The 21,632-nt window shown below is 39.1% G+C and overlaps 5 protein-coding genes across 5 annotated transcripts; 1 reads left to right on the top strand and 4 right to left on the bottom strand.

The window, feature by feature from the left end:
- Nucleotides 1-180: 180 nt before the first annotated feature.
- Nucleotides 181-2,651, bottom strand: cldnk (claudin k). The gene is made up of 2 exons (XM_015000431.2): nucleotides 2,291-2,651; nucleotides 181-1,263 (listed from the first exon to the last, which is right to left on the bottom strand). Exon 2 carries the CDS (start codon nucleotides 1,078-1,080, stop codon nucleotides 433-435), a length of 648 nt encoding a protein of 215 aa, XP_014855917.1. The 5' UTR covers nucleotides 1,081-1,263; nucleotides 2,291-2,651; the 3' UTR covers nucleotides 181-432.
- A 134-nt stretch (nucleotides 2,652-2,785) lies between these two features.
- btr02 (bloodthirsty-related gene family, member 2) lies at nucleotides 2,786-6,646 on the bottom strand. Its single transcript, XM_015000428.2, has 8 exons — nucleotides 6,338-6,646; nucleotides 5,987-6,072; nucleotides 5,404-5,676; nucleotides 4,244-4,321; nucleotides 3,893-4,132; nucleotides 3,674-3,800; nucleotides 3,558-3,584; nucleotides 2,786-3,443 (listed from the first exon to the last, which is right to left on the bottom strand). The coding sequence occupies exons 2-8, from the start codon at nucleotides 6,017-6,019 to the stop codon at nucleotides 2,899-2,901; spliced, it is 1,323 nt and encodes a 440-aa protein (XP_014855914.1). The 5' UTR covers nucleotides 6,020-6,072; nucleotides 6,338-6,646; the 3' UTR covers nucleotides 2,786-2,898.
- A 95-nt stretch (nucleotides 6,647-6,741) lies between these two features.
- Nucleotides 6,742-9,713, bottom strand: LOC148158044 (GTPase IMAP family member 7). Its single transcript, XM_088008407.1, has 2 exons — nucleotides 8,573-9,713; nucleotides 6,742-8,383 (listed from the first exon to the last, which is right to left on the bottom strand). Exons 1-2 carry the CDS (start codon nucleotides 8,589-8,591, stop codon nucleotides 7,359-7,361), a joined length of 1,044 nt encoding a protein of 347 aa, XP_087864533.1. The 5' UTR covers nucleotides 8,592-9,713; the 3' UTR covers nucleotides 6,742-7,358.
- Nucleotides 9,713-17,945, top strand: rsad1 (radical S-adenosyl methionine domain containing 1). The gene is made up of 9 exons (XM_088008406.1): nucleotides 9,713-9,945; nucleotides 12,045-12,178; nucleotides 12,524-12,728; nucleotides 12,806-13,171; nucleotides 15,905-15,968; nucleotides 16,047-16,194; nucleotides 16,437-16,491; nucleotides 16,618-16,721; nucleotides 16,954-17,945. The coding sequence occupies exons 1-9, from the start codon at nucleotides 9,805-9,807 to the stop codon at nucleotides 17,057-17,059; spliced, it is 1,323 nt and encodes a 440-aa protein (XP_087864532.1). The 5' UTR covers nucleotides 9,713-9,804; the 3' UTR covers nucleotides 17,060-17,945.
- Nucleotides 17,946-18,536: 591 nt separating this feature from the next.
- rasd2a (RASD family member 2a) lies at nucleotides 18,537-20,647 on the bottom strand. The gene is made up of 2 exons (XM_015000432.2): nucleotides 19,309-20,647; nucleotides 18,537-19,216 (listed from the first exon to the last, which is right to left on the bottom strand). Exons 1-2 carry the CDS (start codon nucleotides 19,847-19,849, stop codon nucleotides 18,696-18,698), a joined length of 1,062 nt encoding a protein of 353 aa, XP_014855918.1. The 5' UTR covers nucleotides 19,850-20,647; the 3' UTR covers nucleotides 18,537-18,695.
- Between the last annotated feature and the right edge of the window lie 985 nt (nucleotides 20,648-21,632).

The raw sequence follows: 21,632 nt of genomic DNA, 5'->3' as shown, positions 1-21,632 counted from the left end.
TTGTTCTATTGTTTCTTCTTCATTCAGCAGAAGTGATGTTTATGTATTCCAGTCAAACATGGTGTCCCTTTACAAAATACTGCAGTTAATGTAGTTCTGATGTAATGCATCTTTGGTAAACACATACAGTTCAAAGGTTTTCAAAAGACATTTTATATCTGTAAAAATGTGCACACACAATTTTCCTCATTAGAGGATACAACTTTTATTGTATTGGACAGACAGAAAAAAAAATGTTATTCAAAAAAATTGGGTATGAAATCATAAAAAAAACATTACATTTTCTCTAAAAAGATTCATGTAGCTTTTTAAAAGAAAAAAGTAAACTGGAGAAACATTATATGTATAATTATGAAAAAGAGCGAACTCAAGAGGAGCAAAAATGAGTCATAATGTCATCACTTGGGGTGCATTTGAAGATCTTGAGGTGTTTCAGACGTAACCTTTGACCTGTGTTGCGGGAGCTCTACGGGGACTGCTTTCTCCGCTGCTGAAGGTGGGAGAACCCGGGATCCCAGGGGGACTGGACCCCCCATAGAGCAGAGAACCACCAATCAGGAGCAAAGCTGACGCCACCCAGCCGATGTAGAGGGCAGGGCCGAGCTCTCGCTTGTGTGGAGCCGCCACGTGTGGGTCGTAGAAATCCCTGATGATGGAATGGGCCGTCCAGCAGACAGGAACGAGGTAAAGGAACCCTGCGATGGCAAACATGGCACCAGAAATGCGAGCGATGCGGGCTTTGAGGCTGTTGACGCCTATGCATTTGGTGCACTTGACTCCGAGGACCCCCAGAGCCAGAGCGACGCCACAGAGCAGGATGGAGAACACAGTGAGGCCGCGGGCGGCCTGCATGTCGCTGGGCAGAGCCAGTAAGCTATCATACACCTTGCACTGGATCTGACCTGTGCTCTGCACTATGCAATTCATCCACAGGCCTTCCCAGATGATTTGAGCCGTCACTATGTTGTTGCCTATGAAAGCAGTGACCCTCCACAGGGGGATGGCACAGACCACTGCACCACCAACCCAACCAACAATGGACAAGATCAGGCCCATCAGCTGCATGCCCGTGGTTGCCATGATGGAAGGTGCTGCTTGAATCAAATGGATTTGTCTTGGTTTTATGTAAGCTTGGGGTCCAGAGTCAAATCAGTGTCCCACAAGAAAGAAAACAGTTTGCGTTGCTGTGAAATATTGGAGTCTTGTTCCTTCGTCTGTGTCGATGTTGATGAGATCAACTCAGGTTCCACAAGAGCATGTATCCTGAAATTCAGGAAACAAAAGTTAAACCAGTAGAGGCTTTAGAGATGAATCATACAGAGGGATATTATTACAATTCAAATGACATTTTTACAACATTACAGGGTAATTATGTTTTGGAAGTTTAGTGAATTTATTTATCATAAATATTTGGACACAGAGGCCCATGTTGAGTGGATTCCAGGGAGCGCTGCAAAGAATAGTCCTCTTTGACACACGGATGTGGGTGTTAAGCTACGCCTGGCCGGGTGAGTGGATAATCTCAGAAAAACATGAAGGGACTTGAGTGAACACAAGCAGCTTTCATGAGACACTCGTGGAGTGGGCTAACAGAACCGGTTTCATCCGTTTATTACCGCTCTCCCATTTGACACCATCATAGAATAAAAGCAAATATCAAAGGGACTTACTGCAGGCACTTATTTATTTATTTATTTTTTTTAAAAAAGGGTTTTACACATTTTCCTAAAAAAGATAAATAAGCATATTAGATTTTCCTAAACTGTCTTAAAAAATCTCTGACCATGAACAGAGATTTTTTTTTATCTATTCATGCTCAGAACAGAGCATTTCTTTATATTTTCTTTACAAAAAAATAAAGAAATGAAGACATGTATCTGGAAAGAAAACATGATTTTATGAGAATGCTAGTTGATTTTGTACAAAGAAGTTTTTATTTAAAAAAAACTAGACACAGCTGAATGTAGTAACTGCTTACTATTGCAAAAACATTGCATGACAAACCATTGCCTATAATTTTAGAACATAAGTTCCTTGGAAGGCCTAAGACTTCCTGGAAGGCCCAGATTTCTTTTTTTTTTCTTTTTTTTTTTACCTTTGTGAAACTATGAGGTTCACTGATGATATCAGTGAGTTACATAAAACGGGCCTTTTAGCCTTTAAAGTTATAAAAGTTTTCAAGGTGGGTTATCCTGATCTGTTATCTGTTCCTTTTTTATCAGAACTGTTAGATAAAACACACTGCCTTTATGCATGCTTTTATTTGCTGGACGTAAGTCAAGGTTTTTACCTCCAGTGGTTCCTCGCTTCTCGTCCTCGAGATGATCCACAGGTGCGTTTGTTTATTGCTCCTTCCAGCAGACAATGCCTGGAGTTGCCCTGAGAGTTCAGCGCAGTCAGCAGAAAGGCTGTGAGGCTCTCTGTCAGAGGTTGGGTGAACTGCAGCAGAGAGGTATGATCAGCTCCCAACACCCTGGACGGGATCGGACTGGGCTAGAGATGGGGCTGCCCTCGAGAGATGCCAGCTTGAGTCTGTGTGGCGGTGGGCAGAAGCACGAGCTTGTGTGTGTGTGCACGAATGTGTCATTGTGTATCTCCCAGTGCCTGGTGTATGAACACAATGCCCTGCTGTTTGGCTGTGCCCCCTCTGTCCCGACTCTGCAGCCCTACACATCCACCCCTTTATCTCCTCTTATTCGAGGGCCTCCTCTTTACTTAAACTTTTTACCTTTCTTTGTTATTCGTTCCATGGGATTCACTGTAGTCCTCAAGTGTAATGAATCAGTTATTTGCACAGAATAATATGTGGTTTATTGAAGATTGTACACATTATACATCTCATTTAATAAATTAGACAGAATCAGATAAATACTAAGAGGGAACGTCAAACACAGATGCTCAAATGCTGCAGAAGCTTGAAGTGATGATCAGTGGGGCTGCGTTCTTGCCGCCATGCAGACGTCCAGGACTGAAAATTGGGTGAAGCCGGTCTTTAAACCTATCCATGAAGGTGTAAATGTGCACTCCTGATTCGGCGCAGTAGAAGGACACACGGCCTTCGGAGTAATCCAGAAACACTCCCACAGTTCTAGGCCGCTGCTCCAGAGCCACAAAGGTGACCGGTGAGGTGTTGGCAACATACTGGCCTCCACTCTTCAGGCTCAAAGTCCAGAAACCATTGGCCGGGCAAACAGTGAACTTGCCTTTCCTGTTTATGGACTGCCTGGCAACGCCCAGGTTCCACTCAATCTTGTCGCCAACCTCCACCTCCCAGTAGCACCTCCCACTGCTGAAGCCTTCCTTGCCCAGTACGTTGGCCACGCGGTCAAAGCGTGTGGGATGATCTGGGACCTCCTGAAGCTTGTCGGTGTGCCTCACTCGTTTCCGGTCATCTGAGACGGAAAGGAAAGGGTGGGCCGTCTTTCCACTTAGGGTAACCTCCACTGAGAAGGAAGACAGCAGAAAAGCAAAGAATAATTGAAATGCCATGGCCAGCTCATCTGAGATACAAAGATAAAATACTTTCCACCTGTGTTACATCATCAACAAGGCCTTACCTGTGTACTTCTCAAGTCTTCTTAGTTCTGAAGACAGAAAAAAAGAAATGTTATTACCACCTAATTTACTGCACAGCAGTAACATAATATACAAATCCACAGTCAAAATTACTCACCAGCTTTGGAAAGTCTGTTGACTTCTAATTTAATTTTTTCCAAGATGTCTGACATTGCTCTTCTCGTGATTCCAACACAAGGATCTGTTTCAATGCTGACCTTGGACCAGTCCTTCATGTCAGTGGGCTACAAAGAAAAAAAAAAGAGGAATGCTCAGCAGGGGATGACAATAGCACCTCGACATCATTATATTTTCTGTTTCACATGGTAGTACTTACTAAGACAACCTGCTTCATGTCGTCATTTTGGTCAAAAGCCTGTGGATCAGGTTGATTCATGTGGTTCCTCAGCTGCTCAATCTCTTCCTTGATGTCTTTTATCAGTGTTTGCACTCGTTGCTCTTGCTCCTTTTGTTTGTCTTCAATTGCAGAGACAACAGCTTTATGAGTCTCCTCCATAGCACACACCAGGGCTGAGAAGACCTTTTGACTCTCACGCACCTCACGCAGGTAAGAACTCTGATTGGAAAAAAAACAAACAAAAAAAAAAACAAAACATGGAGGAGTCATTAAATTATTAAACTATTGAAGTATTGAATTAGTGTTTTTTATGCTAAAGTTTTAACTTACCTTTTGGACATCCAGAGAATATTTTAGCCTCTCTATCTTCTGAAGCCTGTCCTTGATCATTTGTTTGACATCTATAACCTGTGGACATAGAACAGTAACCTCAGCAATACAGTGTATTTTTTTAAAATCCTTCTTATTATCAAACAAAGTTAACCTGAGAAAATACAAAATTTAGTTTTCAAATCATGGTTGTATTTATTAAGGGTCATTCAAACCAATCTGGTTCTATGTAAAACCAAATAACTCCCCACTTTGTAAAATCATGAATTAACTATGATTAACCACATTTTCCACAAGTTACAACTTTTACTGGTCTGGTTACACTACCAGACCTGTAAAATCAATGAATTACAGAAATGGAACCCATCTGACAGCATAAATTAGGCTAAATCATCTAAAAACACTCTGATACCGTAAACAAGAACAAGAACAACAACAACAACAACAAATCAAGAACATGATAAACAAAGTCTGTGATATTTACAAGTCTGGAAAGTGTTAAGAGTTATTTACAAAGCTTTTCAACTCCTGAGTCCATAAGTGGGAGCCAAAATTACTCCAATATCTCATCAAATAATCATCCAAGAGGTCCAAAGACAGAGGATAAAATAATTTTCCAGTATTTTAGATGGTCTAAAATACTGCAAACCTCACCTGCCTCAGCTGATGGATGTTCATACATGGAAAAAACATCCCAGAGCTCTTTATAATCCTAAGAGAAAAGCTCTACCCATCAATTCATAGTCGTAAGCTTCAGCGAACTTGGTTGTTTAGGAGGACAACTGTCCTTACAACATCAACAGGTCAACCCTGCAATGTGGCTAAATTAAAGAAATTCGGCAAAGAAGCTTGGGCCAAAATTCATCCACTTCAATGAAAAACACTGACTGCTGCTTATTGAATATGCTTATTGAAATAAATGAGCTTAGAGTGGAAGAACCAAATATTAAATTTAAGGAGTAATTACTTTTTTAACATATACCAAAGTAGGTGTTGGTATAGCTTTTTTCTGTGATGAATAAAGTTATCAGAAAATATTTAAGTTTCACAAACGAAGCAGAAACACAAGAGACTTGTGATGAGGCAAATACTTTCTCACATGTCTGTACACTTGACGTTTTGGACTAATCAATGTGTAATATAAGCAAAGAAAAAAGTACCTTCTCTTCTTCCGGTGGTTTCTGAGGTCGTGCTGTTCTATAATTTTCGGAAATATCTGCCAAAATATGGTTGACACTGAGGTCAGGCGTTTTGGCAAACAATCTTCTACAGTCAGGACAGTATTTGGATTGGCGATGAGTCCAGAACTGGCTCAGACAAGACAAGCAGAAGCTGTGTCCACATGGGATGGTCGCTGGGTTGGTGAAGATGTCTCTGCAGAGAAGGCACAAAAAGTGCTTCTCGGGGAGGAGGCAGATGGAAGAATCCGTCATCTGTAAAGAATGATTAAATGTTTGACAAGAAATAAGGTACAACATGTTAACAAACATGATATATTTTCACAACTGTAAATTGGTTACACTATAAACCCATAGTTCTTGTCTTTCAAGGTATTCAATTATCCTAAAGTATTTTTTTTTCTTTTGGTACAATGCTAAATCAGAAGTAATTAGTCAGAAATGGGAGCATGCTTTGCAGTGTTTCAAGATGAGTAAGCAAGATATCCCGTTCCTAAGCTTAGAGGCATTGAGAGCATAAATGAAGAACATAATTTTAGGTTTTACTTGTCGAACTGAAACATACCCCTTTGACTGTCTTCTCTTCCTTGGTGCTCATTGTCACTCCGAATGGTATTTGCGTTTTCTGTGATCTTGGTTCAGACAGATTAACTGAGAACGGAAGCAGAAAAGTATGTTGTCAAACAGGTAACTACCAAAGACATTCGTCTCACTGTAACACTGAAACCTTTAGGATTCTGTTTTAATTTTCATTGCGTGCTCTCTCCCTGTTTTATTATGCTGTGATAACAAAGTAATCCCTTGTTATGTAAGATGCCCATAAAAAGCTCAAAGAACTTACATAAAGGATCACAAAGTCCATTTTTTAGATAAAAGAAAACAATCTTGAAAATGCATGACATAAATGTAGTCTTACCTTCCGCACTCTGTCTTTTCCACAAAGCAAACTTTTCCACAGAGAAACCTTGTTAAATTCAGGTAAGAACAGAAGAAGAATGCACCTGTTTGTTCTGAACAGGTGTGCTCAGCTATGAGTGTTATTAAGGAGAATGGGGAGGTCTTTGTAGGGAATGGCAAACATGAGCAAGCTTTAACTCCGCCCTTCATGGTACTGAGCCGTTCCTTAACTCATTGCACAATAAGAGAGTGAAGGTGGTACAACATACTGAGTATTCACAAATCAACAGCAAACAATATGCTGTTCTATCAGAGTTGAATGAATAATTTTTATTCACCACAATATTTTAAATTTAGATACCACCAACTTATCCTTGAAGTATCTAAATAAAAAAATAAAAAAATCTTTTTGCATGAAAAGCCTTAAAACAAATATAACATGTATTGCAATCAGATAAACTTAATTTGAAAAAAATGGGAAAATTCCACACTTTATTGAATACATGTCTTTGTTCTTATTACAGACATATTAAAATTGAAAAATAATTGTTCAATAAAATCACCATTTTCATTCCTCTTTACATAGTCTAACTAGATTGTTCAGATCTCTATACATATGACTATGTCCATATAGGTCCAGATATCTCTATGTTTGGATCATTATGGTTTGGTTTAATTGATGCTGGAGGACACAATGAAATAAAATGTATTTTGAAGAGTTAATTTTGGAAGCCAAACAAGCCCAAAGCATCACATATCCTCCATGGTGGGCATGAAGTGGGATGTTATATGGCCCCATAGTTACCTGTCAAACCTGTGAAAACTAAATGAAAAGCAATCAATATTCTAAGAAATACCTTTCAAAGACTTTCAAAACAGGTACAAAAAAATAACGCTTAAACACACTGAGGCATCAAAAACAAATCTCAGTCAGAACAAAACATAATGAATGAGAAATGAATCAATGTGTTTCAAGTTTGGCACAAATAAGCAAAAGACAAACATTTATTTCTACACAGAAAAATGAAGTCATCATCCTGTCATGTACGAGGAACTGCGAAGAAACGGTTAATGAAGATAGAATTAAAATTGAGTCTAGCCGGTGGGGCAACTCTGTTCTCCATATGCTTGATTGCCACATGAGCAGTTCCGCCTGCAGATGCACCAACCGCCCCACCTATAACACCATAAAGAGCCATTCCTCCCAACCCCTCAATAGATCCAAAAAGTGCACCAATCACGGCCCCCACAACTAAGCCAGTCCCCAGCCCTCTGGCCAGGGATGTTCTGAGCCAACCGTTATCAAGCTCTGCCTTAGCCTGAATCTCTGCACGTACATTGGCGATGTAGGCATCCTTCTGAAAACACAGCTCCTCTGACGTGTACTGCTGCTCCATCTCATTCCATGTCCGCTCTATCTCCTCTGCCTTCTGTTTCCTGAGCCTTTTCTCCTCCTTCCTCACGCTGTCCTCTGCCGTTTGGAAAGTTCTGCTGGAGAAGTGTCCCCCTCCCAACGAAGCCACCATCAACTCAATTTTTCGCAGAAACTCCTTGTCCTGGCTTCGATCTCTCCAATTCTTCTTGAAAACATGAAAGCGCCCGCCATACTTCTCAATCAGTTCTCTCAGATACCATTCAGTCTTCTTCACCCTGTTTTCCAGAGACGCTCCATCCAAATTTCCTTCATAGGCAAAGAGAACCATGCAGTGTTTCAGGCAGTTTGCTCCAAAGCGTCTTTTTAGCAACCAAGGAGTTTTCATGTCATTTGGGGAGATTTTCTCAATGTCAAAGGCAACAAGAAAGGCATGGGGACCAGGTATAACTAAACACTTAGACCTCCTGAGCTCCATCTTCCTTTTTGGATGAGTTATATCCTTGTCATACATGTTTGGTCCGTTGACCACTGCCACTGGTCGACCAGACAGCTCTCCCTTGTTCTTCACACTTGCAGAAATACTGATAACATCGTTTGAAAAGACCTCCTTTCCAAGTATAGCATTGGTCAGTTGGAACTGAGAGGGTCCGCTGCTACCGACCACCATAAGCCTCAGTTCCTTTGGAGATCCTGTCAAGACGGGAGTCTGAGATTTCATTTAGCTTAAAATAATGCTCTGAATTTGACTTTTAGCTGTAAATTTAATCAATTCAAAAGGAATAAATAGAAACATGTTGTTTAGTTTAACCTCTTTCCTAGTACTAAAACTAAACATCTAGTTTCAACTGCATGTTTACAGTTTTAAATGTAAAGTCTTACCTTTCTTTCTTTTATCCATTTGACTCTGATTCACTCTCTTAAGGTGGTTTAAATGAACATGTTCACTATGTATCTTGTGCGCAGTGAAAATGTATCTGGGTCCTTTGCTCTTGTCTGTTTTGGTCTGCCTCTGTTGGGTATCAGATTTGATATTGGCTGGAAAATATCCTCAGGGTCAGAAACCAACAGTGAGCTCATCCACATTTATTGACGTGTCAAATAAAAATCTTTGTTTAATTATCTAATACATTTCCCTGTTTTGTATCATGTGGTGGAAATCATATGGTATGACAAAGAGTTTATGAATATTCCCATTGTTGGTGATGAAGTCTGTTTTATTTTATTTATTTATTTTTAAAAAAAGCTTATTTTCTGTTTAATTGTTAGCCTTTTTCTGTAATGATATAAATGGTTTGATTTTAACCTGGAACCAGCTGATGCTTGAAAGTTCCAATAAAGGGAACTCAACAACTTAGTAAATGTTGCGATATTTTTATATAAATAAAACAAAAATTATTTAGCAGAAATAAATTGGTCATCAATGCAACAGTACGTATTTCAGTTTGTATCATTTAGTTAGTTATTTGAAAATGCTGCCAAAATTTGTACTGAGTTAAAATCAATTTCTTAAATCTAAAATAAAATAGCTAACATCTAATTAACATAGAACATTTTTGTGGCATCTATATCTGTCATGTTTGAGTACTTGGTGAACAAGTACCTTCTTATTTGAAGGCATAAGGATTACCTTAACACATGATGTTGGAAAATCCAACCTTAAATTACAAATATATATATATATAAATAAATAAAATATGCAGTTTAAATTGTAATGGTAGCTTTCATCTAAGATCAAATAATTGGATTTAATACTAAAACTAGTATTTTTTAACTAAAGAAATTAATAGAGTTACATAATCAAACAGTCAGGATAAAACATGAGGCACAGCAGGAGAAAGCATGAATACGGTTCGATAAATCGCCCCTCCTACATTAAAGGATGGTTATTTGAATACAAAAATAACAAGTTTTGTTCTGGTAAAATAGCGCCTCCATGTGGTAAAATAGCAGGACATACCAAAAGGAATTTATTTGACGTATTTCCTGTTTAGACAGACCCTCTAAAACAATGGACGGAAAGGCATGTTTATGTTGATTATTTGTATCATGGTTGTCATATCAACCGGTGTTGTACTGGATGGTGTGATCAGACAGCTAAATGCGTCAGCAGGATGATAACATACATGTTCCGTAAAGCCAGCCGTGGCTTCTCACCGGGGCTGCGTCGCTTTTCCGACCTGAAAGTGACCGAACATGTGCCTGAGAGTCCAGCTTCCCCTCGTCTCACTGAACAGGCGTCCTTATATGTGCACGTAAGCCACATCTTTTCCTTTAGCCGAGTTAGTTATTGGGGCCTGCCGTAGCAATGCATGAAAGGCACATTCTCCACCTCAAAATAACTGCCGCTTCCTTTCACCGTCAATGCGGCTCGTCCGCCGCGCGCCTCCTCACATGAGGGGTGCTGTTACTTTTGTTTGCATTTCCAGTAACCATGGCGACGTAACTGGCGAAAAACGAGCCCAATTCAAATCAAAACAAATTCTAACTGACTCAAAACGGAGAGAATTTCGTCTGCCCCTCTTTGTCTCACTCACACGACAATTTTCAGAGAGGATTACTTACCGTAACAATAGAACACTGAGGAGAACAGAGAGATCTACATAGATGGCTGAAGGTTGGAATTACAGAGACAGCAGACCACTCAGTTCCTACAGAGAAGGCCAGAGCTTACAGTTAGAACAGTGTTTTTCAACCCTGGTCCTCATCGCCCCCCTGTCCTGCATGTTTTAGGTATTTCCCTTCTGCCACATACCTGAATTGTTTCTCTGAGGACTGGTTTAACATAACCACTGTTACACAAGGGTTTCTTGAGGCCTTTTAAAATGAAGCTACTGAAAATTCCAAAATGAAACCCTCATTATTCCTCTCAGGTTAGTGCATCATCTTGCTTTGCAAGGCGGTGGACTAACATTAGACTTTTCCTTATAATGAGCATTTTAGGTACTCTTTTCCCTCAGTTTAGCATTGAGAATAAATAATTGTGTGTTTTCCTCTATGTCTTTTAGCTACTTTCATGCTTGTAGAAGAAATCCTATGTTTTTTGAAGAATAACAATACTTGTTGTTAATCTGTTGCTAAGACATGAGCATGTTTTTTTGGTAACAAAGTGCCACGAAGTAAACATCTTATTTTTACGTTCACAAAAATTTACCAACTGTAATTTTCTTGTGTCTAAGCACATAAGCAGTATTCCAAAAGAGATTATTCTTTACAAACAATAATATTACTTGTTAATGTTAATTTGCTGTTTAGAGATGAGCGTTTTTTTCAAGTAACGAACAGCCACAAAGTAAAAATCAGATTTTTACTTTTGTGTTGAATGTCTGTTTTGTAATATATGTACCACTAATGAGAAAATTTTTTTTCAAATGCACAATTCTTGTTACGTGGTGTAAGAAAAATAGTATTTCAAAAGAGCAGAAGAAATATTATGTTTTTTGAATAATAATATTTGTTGTCAATCTGTTGCCAAGAGATGAGCACCTTTTCTGGTAACCAAGTGCCACAAAGTAAACATCTGATTTTTACTTAACAATTTAAAACTATACATTTCCTGTGTCTAAGCAGATAAGCAGTATATTTCAAAAGAGCTTATGCTTTACAAACAATAATATTACTTATTAATTTGCTGTTTAAAGATTAGTGTTTTTTTCTGGTAACAAGCAGCCATGAAGTAAAAATCTGATTTTTACTTCTTTATTGAATGTCTCTTTTATATGTACCACCAATGACAAAAAAGAAGAAAAAAAAACAACTGCACAATTCTTGTTAAGTATATTAGATAAGTAGTATTTCAAAAGAGTAGAAGAAATCTTAGAAAAATAGCATTTGTTGTCAGTCTGTTGCTAAGAGGTGAGCACGTTTTCTGGTAACAAGGTCCCACAAAACGTCTGATTTTTACTTTTGCTAAAGTAAAAATTAGAAGGCAGTGCATTAAGATTAGCACAAACATTAGCAGTGCACTGCCCCCCTACTAGTGGTAGCAGTAACCTCATCTCTAAAATAAACGTTTTAGCTGTTTTTTATTTGTTTTCCATTTTTAGTACACTGAATGGATGAAGTCAATGTGAGACAACATGCCACTGGCAGCATTTTGGCTAATTTTAGCTTATAGACTAATTTTAACATACTGAATGGACTAAGTCCAACATGCTTGTGACTCTCCACATACTATTGAGTACATTGTAGCTTACTTTAGCATTAATGCTAATTTATAACCTCTGAACGCAGAGTTCCAACCGATGGGCACACTTTGGCAGGCCCCGTTTCTTCAGAAATGTTCTAATATTAAAGTATTCGACTTTTAAGGCATATATGATGTATGCTTTGCCTTCTGTTCTCCCTCCCTTAGTGGCCTTATTGTCTCCGACGATGCACCTACTGCAATTTTAACAAATACATACCCAAAGAGAACAACGAAGACATCATGGCAAAGTGTCTTCAGAGGGAAACTGAGACATTGCTGCAACTCAGTCAAGTGTCCTGGTATGTTCATTCATTCATTCAAGTTACTCTTGTGTTCAATCCTGCATACAGGTTACAACTAATGCAGTGCAGAGATATGGATACTCTTTCAACTTTTTATATATTGACAACTTACAAACTGGAACTTTGTTGCAATTTTGGAATGTAAAAGCAATTTAGCAAAGTGTGTTATCAGTTTCCTTCAAATTCACACTTATTCTACACTTTATGTTGGTCTATCATAAAGTCCTTATAAAATAGATTGTAGATTGTGAATTGATCATGTCAACATCTGAAGAATTTTAAGAGATATAAATACTTTTGCCCTGTAAACACCTTCACAATCCTTTGGTTTTGGACTTGCAGCATCACATCTGTTTTTTTTGGTGGTGGGACTCCAAGCCTGGCTCACCCATCAACCATCGCTAAGATCCTTGAAACAGTTTCCAAGCAGGTGAATCTCTCAGATGAGGCTGAAGTCACACTGGAGGTAAACCCTACCCCAGTGGGAATGTCAAAGTTAAAAGACTACCACCATGCGGGGGTGAACCGTTTCTCCATTGGCGTCCAGGTAAACAAAAATGTTAGATTTTAAGGTACAGAAAATTGTGTCCAGTTACTGCTTATAACGCATTGTTATTCCCACAGTCTCTGCAGGACAAGGACCTGAAAAGTTTGGGAAGAGACCACAACTCCCTGGATGCTTTGCAGACTCTGGCAGAGGCCAGGAAGCTGTGTCCAGGTGGGGTGTCGGTGGATATTATGTTCGGACGCCCCAACCAAACAACTGAATTGTGGAGCAGAGAGTTGTCCGAGATGCTGAGGGTGTGTGATGACCATGTGTCTCTGTACCAGCTGACCCTTGAGAGAGGTACTCAGCTGTTTAAACAGGTCCAGTCTGGACAAGTAACCATGCCCACAGAGGAAATCACAGCAGAGATGTACCAATGTGCCAGAACAACTCTCCAGCAGCACGGCTTTCAGCAGTATGAAGTGTCTAACTTTGCTAAAAATGTAAGTCTGTCACAAACAGCCTCATATTATCAATAAATTAAGGATTTTAAAGCTTGGATTAACTTAAACACAGTTAAAAGGCAACATATGTAATAAAATCCTACTTGTTATTTACCCTTAAATATACTCCTAATATATATGAAGCAGAATTCAACATTTATATACCAGCACATCAGTGCGCAGTTCAAATAACTTCTACAAAGTAATCATAAGTCCTTTTAGCAACATATTTCATCTAACTGACATCTGTTTTTGCATCTTTTCTGATTGTGTAAAGTCTCATTCTGCATAAAATTACAAATACCAATGTGCTAAACTCTTATGCACAATGATGAGCTGGTGAAATCCCATGCTGAGGACTATGGGTTCAGTTTCAATCCAGAGTTTATCAAACAGACGATTGAATATGGCATTAAATTTTTCTGGAGGGTAACAATTCTGTCCCGATTTCTTGATAATCCTCTGGATTAGATTGCTGACTAGGATTATCACAGCCATTTTTCTGATTTTTATCTCCTCAGTTTTGCTCTGGTTTTCCTCTGGTTCGCTGAAATACTCTGGTTCTGGTTCTTCCGGTTCTGGCTCAGTTGGAGTAATCTCCTCTGGGGTTTCTCCTGTCAATCCAGATGCATGTGGAACCTGCTCTGTTTCCACCGCAAGACAAACGTCAGAATTTGTCAGTTCCTCCTTGAATTCATCATCTTCCAGCACTAAGGACATTTGACTGTCCGACTGACCTTCCTTCACAGATAAATCCTCATCTGCAGGAGTGAAGACAGATGTGTTTTGATCAGACTTTGGCTCTTGTTCTAATTCCTTCACCTGAGAATCTTCCGTTAACTGGATCTCTGGTGCACAGTTTTCCAGATCTGCAATGTCTGATGCATCTTCAGGAGGAATGAAGGGCTCAACAGGTGAAACTTCATCAACCTTTGGCTCTGGTTCTAATTCCTCTTCTTGCAGATCTCCAGTTAACAGAACCTCTGGAGGAATCAAAGCTGCCATGGCCACAGTTTTCTTGTTGGGTGGAGCCTCTTCTACACGTCCTTCTTCCTCACATTCATATTTTTTGCTCCAGTGTAATACCAGTATTTTCCAATACACCTGAACCTCCTGCAGCTTTTTTCCCATCTTCAACCTGGACACTCAGCATTGGCTTATTTTCTTTTGGAGAGGTTTCTGGTTTTTCCAGGTCCATGTTCACTGGAGTAACCTTAGAAGAATGTTTGCGAGCAAATCTGCTGAAAAACCTTTGAGCTTCGATTTAGGCTCAGCAGTTTTGTTCTCGATGGTTAAAAAGCAACCTGAGAATTCTTGTATTCCAAATGATTCTTGAGAATAGGGACAAAACAAAGCACAAAATTTGAATAAAATATACACAAAATATATTTTTTTCAAATATCTGACTAACCTGGGTCATGTGAGCACAACAATGTATATTTTCCTGGTGTTTGCTGAATATTTATTTATTTTAAACATCCCTTGTCTTGGAGCAGAACTCAAGACAAGGGGTAATTATAATGTATAATTATAATACATTATAATTATACATATTATAATGTATTACATTATAATAGTTTAAAACAAGGGAATAATACTAAGATAGTATATTATGACAATTAAGTATAAGTATTCATATAAATAATTGTGAAAGTACCAATAAATTGAATTAAAAATCATTTTTATATATCTTCCATATACCCCGTTGAAATTTGTCCCTAGTTTCTGTTAACACTGTCAGACGTAAAACAAATGTAAAAAAAAAAAATCAGGCATTATTGGGGGGCATCAGAACTTCTGAGGACCCCATGACCACTTCCTTTCTCTTCCTTTGCTAAGAGGGCTAGTTAGCTCTGGTTAGCATGTTATTATTTAGTTTTTTTCTTCTGTTTTATTCCTAAGTTGCTTGTCACAACCATGATGTGTCAACTCCATAACTGACAATTTACAAAACTTTGATGAAATTTTGTGAAATAAAAGCTTAATTTTGGTAAACTGTAGAGATTTCATGGACCTGATGAGCTACAATATGGCCTCCTTCAGAATAACATCATATAAATTGAGGTAGTTTGGCATTTCGTCAACTCCGTCAGATGTCAACTCCATCAGAGGTTTTGTGACTCTTTCAGTGAAATTGTTGACAAATCTCACTTAAATGTGCAATTAATTAATTTTAATGTATTTTACATAAATTGCATAACTTCACATGTCTCAAGTATTTCTTTTTACTCACTAGTTTGTCACTACCTTCAGTTCTGTCAACTCCGTCAGATGGACTTTTTGTTGTTTTTTGTTTTAAATAATATTTCTTTTGTTCCTTGAGAAGCATTTGTAAAAATGAGTAAAAACATCACTAATATGGTCATTAAAAAAATATTTTATATTTATTTTTGTCAGATGGTGATGACAAAGTTCTGGGTCAGGTTGATTAAAAATGTAATTTTTAAAAAATATCGCAACTGGGAGCCTGCACCTTAGCATATTTTGAGATTATTTTCACTCCGTAGAAATCTGTCATGCTACATAGTCTTGTTTAGCTGTGTTGATTAGTAAACTTGCATAATATTTAGTTAGCATTTGAAAATAGAAATATTGGGTCAAAATGAGAGTATTTGACACTTAGAGATGTGATTCTGTTTAAAATCATAACTGTACTACTTCTTAATGAGATTAAGTTTGTTCTGTGCCATTGCTCACAGTTGTAACTATATCACCTGTCTTTGTGTTGCACAGAATTCAGAGAGTCGTCACAACCTGAGCTACTGGACGGGAAGACAGTACATCGGTGTTGGCCCCGGTAATTTAAACTGGGTCAGAACCACTGGTGGATGTTGGTTGTTTTTGTGTAATCTTATTTGCTCACGCTGTGTAACAGGAGCACATGGACGTTTTGTTCCCCTTGGGGAGGGAGGCGTTGCCCGTGAGGCCCGGACACAGACCCTGGAGCCGGATGTGTGGATCCGCGAAGTCCGGCAGCGAGGACATGGGACACGGAGGCGGATCCAGCTGGGCCATCTTGAACTGTGAGTTGTTACACTTACAGGCAGTAGCGATGTGTCTTGCCATGGCTATTTCTGGTAATCACACGAGACGACACATTGTTGCAGTTTCCCAAAATTCCCTGGCCATGTGAAAATGTGACACTTAGTTCACAAGATGTGTGACTGGGTATACATGTGCTACAACTCTGAAACATTCTGCCCGCATTAGAAGAAGCTATATTGAGACCTGTCCTTGTTAATTCTGAATGATTTTTGTTTTGCAGATTAGAGGAGGTGTTAGTGATGGGAATGAGAATGACCACGGGCATTAATCACAAGGTGAAGCTCACACAATAGCCCTTTTACTTTCTGTGCGAATGCCTCTGTCACTGAGGAGAATGTCGAGTAGTGAGTAGTTTTTGTAAAACCTGAACATATTTGTCACAATTTTCTGCCTTTTTAAAGCACTGGGAGCTCTTTAGCCCTGAATTAAGTCTTCTTGAAATATTTGGTGGATCTCTTGTTGTCCAAGAGCTGCTGCAACGTGGACAGCTGATTCTTGATGACAGGTGATTTCATTGTCTTTGCTTTTCTACTGTCATGTTTACTTGTAAGCACATACAGTTGCAATCTATATGAAGCTAGATCTAGCATATTTTTTGTTTGGCATAATTATTTAAGCAAACACCAACCCAGACACCTTGTTCATTATTCTTTCTATTATTTTAGACGCTTTTTGTTATATTTGCTGCTTTATTAGTTAAACTGGTGAAGAAAATACTTTCAATTTCTTTTTTTTAGGGGTTTGAGATGTTCCTGGGAGGGTCTGGCCTTACTGGACAGCATGCTTCCTGTTTTGCTGGTGGAACTGGAAAGAAGTTTTTCCCAAAAACTGGCAGCTAACTGACAATGAAGATTTATAACTCTCTAAATCACAACCATGTAAAAAAATAAATAAATAAGAATTTGCACAATCCGTTGAATTGCCTAAACATGACAGATATGTGTAAAAGAATAAAGTATTAATTTGTTTAAAAAATATGTCAGATTTGATACAATCTGTTTTTGTTTTGTTTGTTTTTTTAGAAATGCTCAAATATTTTTCTTCTGTTTTATGTTTTTTTTATGAATAATATTTTGTAACCTTCTATGCAGCTTTAACAGGATATTAGATGTCAGTTCAAAAAGTGTGTTTTATATCTTAATTTCTTTTCTTGCAGTCTTTTTAAGGTTATTTTAAATACAAGGATATATGTTTACTTTTAGATGCTTTTTGTAATATTTGCCGCTTTATTAGTTAAACTGCTGAAGATAATACTTTCAATTTCACTTTTATTTTTAATTGCAGTTTCTGGAGTACTATATAATGAACTTAGATTGGTTAAAATAATACTTTTTATTTGGATGCTACATTTATGTGCTATAATGCCTTGTAGAAGTATAGACTTTGTCACATAACATCCAAAAACATTTGTGTATAGTTTTGTGATGTTTTTCTTCTTTTTTTTTGATAGAGCATTCTATTTATTACAGAATTAAAATGAATTCAGAAACCTGGTAAGAATCAATGAATGTTTTACTTAACACATCTTTGTCCAATTTATTTCTTTTTGTAAATCTATGTATTTGGAAAATAAAAATCTGAAGAAAATAAAAAGTGTATTTTACTCTTTTTACGTTTTTTTTTGTATCTCAAAAATATCTGAAGAAAAATAATCAAATATGTTTTTTTTTCCCCAGAGGTTATGTAACGGTGCAACTTTTGTACAAGAAAATAAATATTTTTCGATAAATTCCAGAGTTATGTCTCTTTCTCACAAATGTTATTGATTTGTTTATTTAACTATATGAAAGGAAAAGTGATTGACATCTTAAAATGTGCCATGACTCAAAAAGTAATAGTAGGATCTATGAAAAATGGCTGACTGTAAAACGAGTGGATAAGTTGTCCTCTGGCTTCCATGTGGGCTCTCTCCATGGTACTGATCTCATTGCCGCTCTCCTCTTATCATTCGCCCTCTCCTCCTCCTCAAAAAATATCGCCTTAAGGTTTTGCTTCCTAAAATACAACGTGATTCGGACGTGTGTAAACTACCGGAGCTGAGTAAGCGGGATTGCTCCTGACACATTGTAAGGCTCGTTGCCAACCCCGAGCGTCGTGGGCGCCCCGAAATGTGAACAATCTCTCGTGTCTGATTGGAGACTCTTGAAGACGTTTTGAGTCATCCTCTTTCGCAGATGATCCCCATCCCACGCTTCAGTTTTTTTTTTTTTTTACATCAACACTTGACAACCATCAAGTTCTTGCGTAAATCATTTTCACATTCTCATTGTAATCGACAAAATGTTTGATCACTGAGAGGGGGAAAAAAAATCAAGCACGACATTTTAAGCAAACTTTTAATAAAGAATGCAATTATAGAATACAAAAAATAAAATGATTAATGCACCGGTCCGGCCAGGTGCTACAGAGTATAACTCCTTACATGTTATGACATTGCAGCATACTACTACAATTTTGTTTTGTCGAGAAGTTTCATAATTCATTGAACCTGACGCTTCTCGGGTTTCTTGTGTTGGGTGCTTGATCCAAGCACCAGTCGCAGGTCGCTGGCGAAGCTCGGGCGGCGCGCAAGGGGGTCCACGGCGGCGCAGGGTGCGCCGAGTCCCCGGGAGTGTCTCCTCATCCTGATGCCCCGTTTGCCCACGCACAGCGACTGGTAGGTCAGGATGGGGATGATCTGATGCCGCGACGGGCTGGTCTCGTCGGGCAGCCCGCCGAGAGCTGCGAGAGCCGCGAAGACAGCCTCCAGTCCGGCGCCTGTTTTAGCGGAGGTTTCGAAGAACGGCGCGTCCTCGCCCAGGATGTCCACCACCTCGGAGTTGCTGAGGACTCTCTGTGCGTCCAGGTCTGCTTTGTTGGCGCACACCACGACTGGCACCTTCGCGGGGTGGTTGGGCTTTTGGAGTTTTGCCTTTGCGGCTTTAATTTCGTCGAGCAGCTCACGGACTTCATTCAAAGACTCTCTGTCATCCAAGCTGAAGACTAGGAGAAAAATATCACCTGCAAAGACAAAAAAAAAAAAAAAGATTATAATTGAGTTTAAGGACATCGACTGTTTTTCTTGGTAAAACTAAGCCATAAAGCGTCCTTACCTGTAAGTATGGACAATCTCCGTTTGGCTGGAAAGTCTTTCTCAGATGCCGCATCCAGCAGATCAACCTGGTATGTTTCCCCTCCTATGTGGAACATCTTGCGATAAAAGTCCTCGACAGTAGGCTCATAGTGTTCTTCATAGTCTTCCCCTAAGAACCGCCGGAGGATGTTGGTTTTACCCACTTTGGGCGCCCCGAGCACCACTACTCTGTGACAGTTCTTCGACTTGGTCGCACCCAACTCTGTCAGGTCCACCGGCTTTTTGGGGACTCGGTCAATCGACACCTGCCGACGCCCGGAACTTGAGGACCTGCGGGAGGTCATTCTCTTATCCTGCCGTCTCCAGCAACCTTTGACAGTTTTGATGATGCCCATGCCCGTTTTGGTTATGTTTGAGACTTTGGGGTGTTGGGATCGCGGGATGAGAGCTGCGCTCTGCAGTACTTGGTGCGCAATTCGTGAACGCTGATGCCCGGTGAAAGAGTTGAACACTTCGAGGATGCCATCAACGGGAAGGCAGAACTTCTCAGTTGTGTTCATCCCTTTGGCTCTTGCCACCGAGAAGCTTCTTGAGTCTTATCAGCGATCGGTTTCCTCTCCCCCCTTCATGTGTGCTCCGCAACGGAGCTGAGTGGCATCTCTTATAGTCCTGCTGAGAGCCCATGCAGTCTCTGCGTCATCGCGCTGGCTCAGAAAGTATGCCTTTTATAGAAGCATGAAGCATCCGCATAATGTCCAATAAAAAAAATAAAAAATCAATTTCTCTTTGGAAAAAAGAAAGAAGTCTAGATTCATCTAGAAATACAGGTAGACATTACCTGCAGAACATGCAGTTATTTCAACATGATTAAAATCAAGTTAAGAATATGCATTTGAACAATTTGTTCTGTGAAAAACACTCGAAGATGAAGGGTATCGTGATCTGTCCAGTCCTGTAATTAGACGCACTCTACCTTTTTTTTTTTTAGTTTCCTCTCTCTTGATGGATAAATGGATAGTTTACAGAATAATGGATGCAGAGCAGTCTAATAGCCCCAAATCCCTGCAGACATGACACTGTGAATTGTGGAGTGCTCAGAGTGATTAACAATGTTCTCATGTAATTTCCTGCAGTCGTGAGTTAGTGGCAAACATAATTTGCTTTCATGTCAGCCCCCCCACACATGGTTATGGCATTTCACTGTGAGAAAACATATCAGACTGACACACTGACAATTTTACAGCACATCCTGCTATAACAGCGCCAGAGAAGATGTACAGATTTCGAGTTCTGTCTCTGTGGAAGCCCCCCCACTTATATTATATTACATTATATTGTCACGACTAGTTCCAAAGCACACTCCCTGCTCTGTGATTCACACAGCCTGGGGATAAATGATTCCTCGGCAGTACTCCCGGAATTTTATGATGGAGGATTTTACAACTGTATAATACCGAAGCCTAAACTTCTGCAAAATGGAAACAGCAAACTTGCTTGTATTCATTGTTTCCATTGTTTCATTCAAGCGAGGTCATCTAATGAAACTTAATATTATCATCACCCCGCACGAATTGCTTTTTAAACTGACGTGTCCTTAAATTGCCTTGAAATTCTTGCATTGATTTGAAACAATCAAGCATCAAGAGTTTGGACTCCTTGCAAGATTACCGCCCACACACACACGCTTTTCCTGCACTCTCTGTTGTAATATGCCCAGAGATGTAATTTAAAAACTCTCCCACACTGATCAGCAATAAAAGTGTTCAGACACGAGCAAGTTATATGCCCTATTGATGTATGCAGTTGTAAACGTGTTCCTACGACAACCTTGATGTTGTCTCTCATCCATAGGCTAGAAGATGAGCTTTGTTTGGCCTCCACAAGGACTTATTTTGAGAGAACTTTGCAAAGCTTCATTTCTATTGACAAAGTGTCCCAACTTTCTTACTGAGGGGGCTGTACTTATATAAAAGAACAAAAGTGAATCAAAACATAGACATGGTAGAGTGAGGACAGCACAATGGATGCTGAAGGACATCACCAAGATCTTTGTCAGTGCAGCGCAGAAGCCAGAACATGAGGTTTTCTACGTCAACATGCTTTTCAGTGAAACCAAGGACATGCTGAGTTGAAAAATCACAGAATGAATTCTTTTGAAAAGAAAATGATTTGAAAAGAGTCTGTCTATCTATCTATCTATCTATCTATCTATCTATCTATCTATCTATCTATCTATCTATCTATCTATCTATCTATCTATCTATCTATCTATCTATCTATCTATCTATCTATCTATCTATCTATCTATCTATCTATCTATCTATCTAAATGACACATGGGTTT

This window comes from Poecilia mexicana, unplaced genomic scaffold (genome assembly GCF_051168715.1).
Source record: "Poecilia mexicana isolate PSO_F unplaced genomic scaffold, ASM5116871v1 scaffold_8, whole genome shotgun sequence".
Classification (NCBI taxonomy): domain Eukaryota; kingdom Metazoa; phylum Chordata; class Actinopteri; order Cyprinodontiformes; family Poeciliidae; genus Poecilia; species Poecilia mexicana.
Note: the sequence above shows the minus strand (reverse complement) of the source record. Positions and strands in the feature narration are given on the sequence as shown.

Excerpts from the sequence above, each read along its gene's own strand:
- rsad1 (XM_088008406.1), top strand. The coding sequence starts at position 9,805 with ATGATAACATACATGTTCCGTAAAGCCAGCCGTGGCTTCTCACCGGGG. Across the intron at positions 9,946-12,044 it reads AGGCGTCCTTATATGTGCAC|TGGCCTTATTGTCTCCGACG; the intron begins GTAAGCCACATC and ends TCCCTCCCTTAG. Across the intron at positions 12,729-12,805 it reads GTTTCTCCATTGGCGTCCAG|TCTCTGCAGGACAAGGACCT; the intron begins GTAAACAAAAAT and ends TTATTCCCACAG.
- rasd2a (XM_015000432.2), bottom strand. The coding sequence starts at position 19,849 with ATGAACACAACTGAGAAGTTCTGCCTTCCCGTTGATGGCATCCTCGAA. Across the intron at positions 19,217-19,308 it reads GAGATTGTCCATACTTACAG|GTGATATTTTTCTCCTAGTC; the intron begins GTAAGGACGCTT and ends TTGTCTTTGCAG.
- btr02 (XM_015000428.2), bottom strand. The coding sequence starts at position 6,019 with ATGAGCACCAAGGAAGAGAAGACAGTCAAAGGG. Across the intron at positions 5,677-5,986 it reads AAGAGAAGACAGTCAAAGGG|ATGACGGATTCTTCCATCTG; the intron begins GTATGTTTCAGT and ends CATTCTTTACAG. Across the intron at positions 3,444-3,557 it reads AAGACTTGAGAAGTACACAG|TGGAGGTTACCCTAAGTGGA; the intron begins GTAAGGCCTTGT and ends CTTCCTTCTCAG.
- cldnk (XM_015000431.2), bottom strand. The coding sequence starts at position 1,080 with ATGGCAACCACGGGCATGCAGCTGATGGGCCTGATCTTGTCCATTGTT.